The sequence below is a fragment of the Perca fluviatilis genome, chromosome 22 (assembly GCF_010015445.1).
Source record: "Perca fluviatilis chromosome 22, GENO_Pfluv_1.0, whole genome shotgun sequence".
NCBI lineage: Eukaryota > Metazoa > Chordata > Actinopteri > Perciformes > Percidae > Perca > Perca fluviatilis.
The window spans coordinates 14,152,505-14,163,458 of NC_053133.1; the positions used below are offsets into that span (position 1 = coordinate 14,152,505).

Below are 10,954 nucleotides of genomic sequence, written 5' to 3' on the forward strand. Positions count from 1 at the left end.
CCTTCCACGTGCAGATACAAATTTCCGGTGGGAAGTGGCGATATCTGCCTTCAAAATAAAAGCGGATAAACCGTTAATTTGAGTTTGACGGACTACAGGCTACGGCAATATGTTAATGCACAGGCTGTGATTTGAATTTATTTTTTGTTTTTTTAAAGAAGAAGAAAAAAAGATTTCATTCAAATAATGTTGGGCGTTGTTTGCTCGATTGTCATTCAGTATCTAGGTCTGATTTCTGATTCCCTCTGCGATACATCAACAATGTGTCCCTGAGCAAGACATGTAACCCCTAGTTGCTCCAGAGGTGTGCGATCTCTGATATATAGCAATTGTAAGTCGCTTTGGATAAAAGCGTCAGCTAAATGACATGTAGTAATGTAATATAATTTCTGCAGGATTGCTGTGGTTTGAAAGATTTTGACCCAAATGAGAGGGACTCAAAATATTCTAAACAAATTGGTCAAACTCAGGGGCGTAGTACAAAATTCTGGGTCCTGTAGAAAGGCATTTTTTATGGGCCACTCTACAGCTATTTATTCTAGCATATTTTTGGGCCCTCCTCACATGAGGGCCCTGGGTAGCCTACTCCGTATCCTTTTTCCCCCCAGTCCGGCGCCCCTGGTCAAACTCGAACCTGAGTGAATTTCAGTTTCTAGTATATGTTAATCTCATGAAGCATAAAGCATGGATCCTTGATGCAACTTTATTTAGACCATCCCTGCCTTGTAAACACCCACACCTTTAAAACGTCTCACCCCCAATTCGTAATGCAGGCTTTCGGTTTTAAATTTGTAGCCTCATAGCCTAAGGTGAGATAGCTTTTATGACAAAATCAGAGTGATTTTCTCAGACTTGACAACATTCCTCCAGAGCCACAGAAGACATTAACAGTTTTAACAGGCTGAGTATTAACAAAAACGACATTAAGGTGCATAGAATGGTGAAACTACACATGCAACACTGCACAACATGTAACCTACAGTATGTAATCTACTGAATGTAATTATACACACACAGTGGTGGAAGAAGAATTCAAATACATTAAAACTGAAACCTCAATGTAAAAATACTCCATTAGGCTACAAGTCCTGCATTCAAAATTCAAGACCCTGGATTTGGACAACCCTTTCGGTAAAGTACAAGTACCTCAGAATTGTACTTAAGAACAAAATATGCGTAAATGTAATTGCTAACTTTTCACAACACATACAAAGGCCACATGTGTTCACACACACACACACATGTGCACGCGCACGCACGCACACACACACACACACAGATCATTAGCCTACCTACTGCATATGTCAATGTAGGCTATGAGTCATGTATGCCACAGTACACACAAATGCATATAAAGACACATAAAACCTTTTTATCTGTTTTATCTACAGGCTTTTTTGATTGTTTCAGCCTGAATTGAAAAAGCTAACCAGGGACTGGAGCTGCAAACCACCTCCAGCTAGAAATCTGCTGCATTTCTTTGTCCTAACAATGTTTGCCTTTTGCCCTTACTGTTTTTTGGCAGCCTAGATAAGTAATTGTGTCACAATGCATTCTGGTAAATAAAGATATCAAAATATGAATAAAAAAGGATTCAATGATTGTCATCATCATCCTGTTGCAACACAACAGTGTAACGCCTGGTTTCCAAAATACTCACCAAAAGAGATACTTTTGATTATTTTTGAGGGTACATTATGCTCATTTTCGGGTTCATACTTGTATTTTGGGTTTCTACTAGAACACGTTTAGATGCTTTAATGTTCAAAAGACGTTATTTTCCTCATACTCTCTGTCTGAATATACACCTGTATTCACCCTCTGTCTGAAATTCTCAGTTTTAGTTTTTAGTTTGAATTTGATCTAGACAGCCCACAACAAACTGATTAGGTTGTCTTATTTCACAATTTGTGGGTTCGTAGGCACTCAAGATACCCAAATGTATGTGCACACACACTGAAAAAGTGATTTTTTTCATTATATGTAACCTAGATAACAAAACTTCAGTTTCACATGATTTGAATACATTGTTGAGATATGTAGCTATATGGACACACATACATTGCATTGACTTACTGTGACTGCCTGCTGTCTTAACCATAACCACAATGTGCCAAACCTTAAGTATAAGGGTAAGTAAGTATAACCAGCTAAAATGTGATGGTTTACCTTAAGGGAACTTTCTTATCCCCAAATGAAACAAATTTTGGTTTATACATTTTGATCTCACACACACACACACACACACACACACACACACACACACACACACACACACACACACACACACACACACACACACACACACACACACACACACACACACACACACACGTTACTGTAAGTTCCAGAAGGCACAGAACAGTCTGCTATAACCTTTCTCTGGGTAAGCAATATAACTCCTCATCAGGGTGTTAGCCCAGCGCTAGCAGGGGAGTAACAGGCAAGATTGACGTTATTTATCTCCTCACACATGCTTAGATAGAGGTCACATCTTACTGATGTAAGACCAGAGAGGCATAAGAAAATTCACTCAGAGGTTTCTTTCAGGGGTGCAGTGAGAGAGAGAAAGCTCTGAACTGAATGAATGCGTTTGACAGACTGACCTCATTTCAGATATGGAGATGCAGATACATTTATAGCTGCACACAAACAGATGGACAGGCAGGCAGATGGACGGACACATATTTGTTATAAAGTGGGCATTTTAAACTTTGTGAAGCATATGGTGGTGTGAGCACTCAGGGTGGACCTTTTAGGACGTTAATCTATAATATTCGTAACAGAAGTGTTAAGGATAGGACAAAGTGTAATAGGTGGACTCTTCATTTTGACAGCAAGATCACTAACAAATGAATCCTACATTAAGCAAAACCAAATCTAAATCATTAGATTAATAATGTTAATACAAATACTGTAGTTTGTCCAAAAAAAAGCCCCAACCCAGACTGAAGTCCGTTTCTTTGCAAAAGCAGATGGCTCGCTTTAAGACCCATCCCATAATCGACCTCCCTGTTCCTGGAAGCCAGTAGGCTCTGCTAGCTGTCAGGGAAAATAACCATAACACTGATGTCAGTCTAGCCGATCAGCTTGCCTGATGGAAGTGAAGTCCCTTTTAGGGCAACGGCAGCCCCTGGTACGGCAATACAATGTAGGCCACATCCCTTTCCCTTGCATGTCCCCCCCGTACTTGACATTTGAAGTTTTCTGTAGCTGTGTGTCCTTCTGAAGGCCTGGGGTCAACTGTGGCTCTTGGATACCTGATGTCACTCTTCCGCATGGTTTGTCAGTTAGCTCTGACAGTGCAATGTTTGTCAAATGGGGCTGAGAAAAGGGGGAAGGAACATGATGATTAAGTCTAAAATAATGTCTTCTCTGTGTACTGCAAGTTGTGGATCATTATATGAGGACGTTGCATTTATGGAAGCTTCATATTCTGCATTTGTGTCAATGCTTTTAATGCTTATTCATAGTGACATTCTTAAGTAAAAAATTAGATTTTGTCCTCTCAGCCTATGCATTTGCTTGCATGCATTCAAAATACTGCTTTAATGAATTATGTTGAAGGAAATGCAGACTTTTCCTCCCACTATTTACTTGGGCCGATGAAGACAGTCTATACAGTGCCTTCTCTTGCAGATTTGAGTGCCATCATGCATAATGCAGCCAGTTAGCATATCTTCACACAAGGAAAATGACAGCTCATTAAAGGTCTAATGTGAGGGTTCACCACTTATGAAGCCCACTCTCAGACTCTTCAGAGGTATGGAGCACTGATAGGCCCCCTCTACAGGGCTCTTCAAAGGATGATGACATGTCATGGATTGAAAAGAAAGGCCAAGGGTTGTACAGAGAGGTGCAGGACATTCTCTGTGAAGTGGGCATTTTATCAACTGTCACCTTCTTTCAACTTGCTTATGTGGTGTTTGTTAAATGTGACGTGCATGCAAAATAATTTTTCTAATATGCTAGAACCAAGCAATAAAACATGCAAGCCAGATACCACACACGTTTGGTATTTTAATCAATGTTATGCTTTGATTTCACTGATAAGCATTCTGCAGAAGACAAATCCGCCACTGGATGGCGCACAAGTATCTTTATTGGACTCATACAAACGCTTGTTTAAGTCTTAAATTAGTAACATACTGTATACATGTATGCTGAATGTACCATGCAACAACAAGGTTATCCGCTGCAATCCACTTCATTCCGGATTAACCAGGGAGAGACATGAGAAACCCACAGCATATAAACGACAGACATTAAGAGCAAGTGATCTCTGCCGTCCCGAGGGGCCCTTGAGCTCACAACATCGAACTGATTATTATGTAAACAAAGCTATTAGTCCACGCATGTGCTCTTAATCGCGGGATACTTCTGAGAAGTCTTGTTGCAGTGGCTACACACAAAGAATGGGCGTGAGGTGTCCCTCGAAAGGGAGCCCAGAGACTCTTGCTTTTTCAGCAGCAGCGATCTGAGCGCTCAGTTCACAGTCTGCGAGAGACAGAGAGCATACCAGCAGGATGGATTGCACAGGTAGGTCGTGATTTACCTTTTCTCAACACAAATGGCTGCAAAGTGCTTGTTTCACCATAATTACCAATTAGAACGAGGAGAAAAGATAACTGTAACATCATTTATGTGTTACATTAATGTGTTACAACGTGTTGTGGCGCACAGTTATAGGAAACAATCAACAGTAGCAAAAATAGCTGGTTTGGAAATTTGTATTAATACAAATCAACAACAAAAAAACGCGATTTTTAGATTGTGGTATTTGACAGCGACTGCATTTTTTTACGCACGATAGCAATTTTACGCACACAGAATACACTCAAGTTTAATGACTAAACTATATTAAATTGTTTTCCTACTGCTGTCTGATATGAACATTCTCACTTTGTCTCTTAAATCATCAGGATTTACAACAACAGTTGTCTGAACACTCTCCCAAAATCAACTAAGACGCCGAGGAGGGAGGGGAGTCTCAGCCGGAGAGTGTCTGAGTGCGTCTGTGAGTCAGAGGGTGTTTGGGAGAGTAAGGGAGCATCACAGATAGGGGAAGAGAGAGAGGGTAAGAGAAAGGAGTAAGTCTGGACCAGGTGATCGAGTACTAACAAACCTCCAAGGGGCTGCCGGGTTGTATCAGTGTGCACGGGATCAGCGATCCGACCATGGTGCCCGCGCGCTGCCCGGGACCCTGTGCCATACTGGCACTAGTCCTCCTGTTGGGATGCGACGTGGCTTTCTGCCTCGGTCAGAACGAGTCGGAGCCCATCGTGCTCGAAGGGAAGTGTCTTGTGGTGTGCGACTCGAACCCTTCTTCGGATGGAGCGGTCACCTCCTCACTTGGCATATCAGTCCGCTCCGCTGGGGCAAAGGTGGCTTTTTCCGCCGTGCGTGGAACCAACCATGAACCGTCAGATATGAGCAACACGTCTATGACCATCTACTTTGACCAGGTCAGATGTTTACTGAATTTAGCACTTACACAGTACAGCAAAAGTCGATTATTAATCAGATATGGGCCAATATCATAGCTCCATTGCCATTTTCTCTTTTTTTCTCTACAATATATACCATGAAAAATATATATGCAGAACTTCTTTCAGGTCATGTTTCATTGATTTCTTATCCGCTCTGTGTGATCAGAGCCCTACATATCTTTAACCTATAACACAAAGCTTTCCTTTGAAAATGGTTAGTTTAATGTTGTGCGTAATTGGCGTGATTCAGAAGATGCGCTGCCACACGAGGGATCACCCATGCAGGATCATTGATCACATGTGCGTCTTAGGCCTCGGCCGAAATTACATGTGCATTGTGTTGCTTTTGCTCGGATGTTCCACTAAGTTGTCACGGCTGAGGTCTTTGGACAGCGGCCTGTTATACGCATCAAATTGGTACCAAACTGCGAGTGTGCAGCCTTAAACCATTTGGCATACCAGAACCAGAGTATGACTGATGACTCTCAGTAGTCACTATGCGTGGCAGAGACGAACAATACATTACTTCAAAATCAGCTGTTGTATTAAGTGAAGCATGAAGATGGGGGGGTGGGGGGGGGAATAAAGCGCTGTCTCATTTTGCGCCCTTCTTGGTCACAGGTTTTAGTGAACATCGGCAACCATTTCGATCTCAAAGCAAGTGTTTTCCAGGCTCCAAGGAGGGGGATATATAGTTTCAGCTTTCACGTGGTGAAGGTCTACAACAGACAAACCATACAGGTGAGCAATTATGAAACAGTTGGTCTGCGTTTAGCATTTAATAAATGGCATTTCTGTACACCGAGAGAACTGAGCGCGAGACTAAACTCTCCCCTCTCCTGCAGGTGAACCTGATGCAGAATGATTATCCGGTTATATCAGCATTCGCCGGTGACCAGGACGTTACGAGAGAGGCTGCAAGCAACGGAGTACTGCTGATGGTTGAACGGGAGGACCGCGTCTCTCTGAAGCTGGAACGGGGCACCTTAATGGGCGGATGGAAATACTCCACCTTCTCAGGCTTTCTAGTCTTTCCTCTATAATCTAATCTGCGATGATCCACGTCGCACGGGACTCTGCTTAGGTTGAGGAACAAAAAGAAAAAAACGAAAAAAAAAATACATGCCATTTATTTTCAACTTAAATAACTGTCTGCCAAGGAAGCCGACGAATATCTGTATACCTACACTCGTCCACTATCTAGTCAAATATGAACGTTTCCTTGGAGTTTCATATATTCATCAGTCAACTTCACGCAATCTGGATGATTAAACGTATTGATCGGCCAGTGGCGTGTGCTTGTCGGGAATGTGGATTTTTTTTCTTGCTTGGAAAACAAACTTTGCCAAGAGACAAACGTGTGTACCTGGGCAAAATGGACAAGGGAAAAGATGATGAGTGGAAGAACTGACGTCCTGGACAGGCCGAGTGTGTTATGCTCTATTTTATGTTTGTATAGCCTTAAAGAATATATGGTTTCCGTTCAAGTGAAGTATGTGGAATTATGGACAACCTGAGAAGAAGTGCTTTCACGCCCAAGGCATTTTTTTTGCACGAATGGAAGTTTTTACTTTTACTGTTTTGTGCTGTCAATGGTGTTGCGTTTGGATGCTGAACATATTGAAAATAAGCCAAAAGGCCGCCGACAAGTTTATTAAAAGAGAAAAAAGGCGACATATTTCAGCCACCAGAGACGACTAAGAGCCTTTTTATTAAAGAATACTTATATAATTTACAAAGTACATATTCACATTATTGTGTGTTCTACATTTCGGAATCTGCGTAGCTTTGACTGATTTAATGTTCAGTGACGTTGCTCACCAAATGTACATTGTGGAAATAATAGACGAATCCTATGTCCAGCTTAATAAAATATATTGTATTGTATAGGCTAAGCGCATTTATCACTTTTTATTTACATGACTTTGCACTTTAAGACAACAGGGGGACAATTATTATTATTCGAAGTGAGAGAGATAGTTTAGACCAAACCAAAGGCCTCAGGAGGAAACAGTGTGACCAGCTCGCTTTAGTCGCTGTCCGCGGTGCTGAAATTTACAGTTAGACTCCTCATTAAAAAAGTCTCGCAGCAGCACTTGTTACACGCTAAGAAATACATCTAACGACTTTTTTTCATAAGATAAACGACTAGATATGTAAATATAGTTTTTAAGAATAGCATTGCTGGAACGGAAATACTGAGCATCAACTTGCAACACAATACAAAGGAGCGCCTGTACACAGCGCAGGACGGATAGAAGCGGAAAAGAAACGCTTCCTGTTATAGAGCATAAACGCACCCCGAATTAAAAAAAAACATACATTTGATTTGTTTGAAAATCATAGTTTTTGGATAATTACACACACACACACACACACACACACACACACACACACACACACACACACACACACACACACACACACACACACACACACACACACACACACACACACACCTTTTCTCACTCCCTCCTCCTCCCTCTCTCTCTCTCTCACAGACGCCCCCCCCCCTAAACTAAATTCAAGGCCACCTCTAAATCTGAATCAAAGAAAAGAAGTGACTTGTGCCAGAAGCTTTTAATGGATGATTTTTTAAATACTATCCTGAAATCAGATAATACAACCCACAGTTGAAGAGAAACATGTTAATTTAGAACAACGTGTCAACAATAATATATTCAACTGCCCTATTTTAATATTGCAACTTGGGTTACAGGTCTTAAAAGTCTGAGAAAGATATTCTGTGGTAAACATGCCAAATGTTAAAAAGATATTAGGGACACTTGCTGCTTTTATGATGCATGGTGATGTGGTGAATCGAGGTGAACGCCTTTATTGATTTCCCTTGTTAAATCTGAACCAGTGGCAGATGAGTTTGGGGCAATTGAGGTATGGACTGAACAAAAGCAAAAGCAAAAGTACGCTGCAACTCAAAATCAGAAAGTACTACTATTTTGTACAATTATGTAAGTTGCAGTTTAGTTGTCTTTAATTTATAAAGTCAAGATACTCAAGCGTATCTCTCTGATGTGAATCTGTTGGGTCAAGGGGCAAACTGTGTTGCTTCAGCTTAGTTTGGAAAAAAGCATTTGACCCATTTTTAGTGCTGTGAAGGCAAGCACTGTTGTATTATAAAAGCTGCTGTGTTAACTCTGGGGTCACTTTTAAACTTCCTGTATGGAAGAAAGGCTTTTGTGTGCTTGCAAACCGGTCCTTACTAAAACAGGGGCATCTGTAGGAGGAGATTTGGGGAAAAAAACAACAAAAGAATAGTCACTGATAAATACAAAACATGGCTTCTTAATTACTTTGCGTAAGACAAAAGAGGATACACTGCAGACATTGTGAATATTGGTTTGAAAACAATGTGTTGCTTTAGTCAATCAAACCAGTTGAAACAGGTAAAGAGAGGTTGTAAATTTTTTTTTTTAAATTAACAAGATTCTTGAGTGACTTAACCCTTTGGTTGGCTGAACATCAGGAAAATAAAATAAAACCAGCATGATATTGGCCGAAAAAAAAGTAGTTTATGAGCAATGGAGCCAGAAGAGTTAAGAGCCTTATTGCAACACTTTAAGATAATCCTTAGGTTGTTGAAACACATTCAACCATTGCACTGTGTCAAACACAAACATAAGAAAACATAGAAGTGATTGTTTGTTCATGAGGGATAAGAATGAAATCCCAGAGCTTCTGGGCTCAGAAAACATTTGCATTTATAACTGATGATATCATACATGTGAACATCTGGAAACTTGCGATTGCATGCTTGCTTCTTCTACGTGACTATATGCTTTATATGAAGATATATAGATACACCTTCATCTTGTGAGTAACAGAACACAACAGCTGAGAACAAAGAAAAAACCTGCCGATAGCCTGCTGATGCCAGTAATAGGGCTGCACAAGGCAGTGGAAACTGGGTGATTAGGAGATTGTGTTCAACGGGTCTATAAAGTGCTAATTGTGCCCATATTGGAATGAAAAGACTGTTTCCAAATGATTTCCTGAGGTAATTAAGATAGCAGTCAAACACGTACTTGGTGCACACAGCAAATGAGAAATTCAAACAAAAACACTTTGGTTATCGCCTCCTATCAAATAAGAGTAAATGTAATCCATCATGTAAAAAAATGTAACTTCCATAGATTGGGTTATGAAAGTGCAAGATGAGAGATGTTCGTTGAGATCTTTATGTTAAATCTAAAAAAGAAATATTTTTTTGCACCTTGATCGGCACATTGTATCCAAATGTTGTAAAAAATTTACCATTATTCCTCCAGTTTACTAAGCCCATCTGGTAGTTTTTATTTGTAGTGAAAGTAGAGTCACCTACGTTTCCAGCCATGTTGGAGTGTAACATTTCTCCACCCCAAAGTACAATCAGTCTTCAAATTTGGGGTCCATTTTTATTTATGGAAGCACAGATGGTATTCCACTGTGCTTTGTAGGCCACACGCCATTGACAAGCCCTGAACTCATATGACCTTTTTGCTTTTTAAAGCATTATTTGTTCTTCTTGGTCTCTTTAAATGTTTTTTTTTCCTCATGATAGACATCTTTTGAGGATTGGTCCTTTTAATTTGACTGACTCTAGGACACACCACATGCAGTAAGATCACAGGCTGGCGACAACGTGGGTCTCCCGCAGCAGTGAGGTGCCGCAGTAGTCTTTGCATTGGAGTCTATAGTAAATTATGTAATAGACTCATCAGAGGAAAGTCATCATTAGTGTGTAAACACCAACGCAGGCTACACATTTACACTTATAAGCATTATACACAAGCACGCAAGCACATCACAGTAAGTGTAATTCCAGCTCATTCAGCCTTGAACAAACTGGCTCATATTATCATGTAAATTTCTAAACTTATCTTCAATCCACTGCAGAAAAAAATGGAACATTAAAACCATTTTAGCATTTAGAATTTGTTGGTGTTGATCTGAAAGCTGTCCTCTGAAGATGAAGACAGCTTTGACATTCATTTCAGCTCCTCCTGCAGTCTCTAAACATGTAATTACATTGCCTTTTCATATCTGCAGTGGGTGATTTGTTCAGTTTTAACAAGGATGATAGTTGGCAGGTTAATTGTCATCCTTTCTGTTTTTTTGTTGTTGTTTTTTTTACACATTAAGAAAAATGTATCATTTGTGTAAACAAGATAAATGCCACCTTGGTCTTCCTCCTCGCATCAAACATCACTGCAATTCATTTATTTATTTGTAGTAAATAACAAAGTCTTCAATTTTAGCATCAAGCAAGAGCAGGGTTTAATTTGTACAGTCTCTTTTCCAATGGTTATTCATAATCTTGCTTTCTGTGGCACAAACCAATTTACAATTTCTGCTCTTCGTCCACCCTGACATCAGCACCATTTGTGTAACAAAGTTGCTAAATAGGTCTAAATCAATGTTTTTAAATTAAATTTGTTGTATTATATTTTTCATAGCGTCGGTAGTAT

General features: G+C 40.2%; 1 protein-coding gene across 1 annotated transcript; it reads left to right on the plus strand.

The window, feature by feature from the left end:
- Positions 1-4,215: 4,215 nt before the first annotated feature.
- On the plus strand, positions 4,216-7,381 carry cbln2b (cerebellin 2b precursor). Its single transcript, XM_039789473.1, has 4 exons — positions 4,216-4,539; positions 4,923-5,465; positions 6,111-6,230; positions 6,335-7,381. Exons 2-4 carry the CDS (start codon positions 5,178-5,180, stop codon positions 6,530-6,532), a joined length of 606 nt encoding a protein of 201 aa, XP_039645407.1. The 5' UTR covers positions 4,216-4,539; positions 4,923-5,177; the 3' UTR covers positions 6,533-7,381.
- The last annotated feature ends 3,573 nt before the right edge of the window (positions 7,382-10,954 follow it).

Excerpts from the sequence above, each read along its gene's own strand:
- cbln2b (XM_039789473.1), top strand. The coding sequence starts at position 5,178 with ATGGTGCCCGCGCGCTGCCCGGGACCCTGTGCCATACTGGCACTAGTC. Across the intron at positions 5,466-6,110 it reads TGACCATCTACTTTGACCAG|GTTTTAGTGAACATCGGCAA; the intron begins GTCAGATGTTTA and ends TCTTGGTCACAG. Across the intron at positions 6,231-6,334 it reads ACAACAGACAAACCATACAG|GTGAACCTGATGCAGAATGA; the intron begins GTGAGCAATTAT and ends CCTCTCCTGCAG.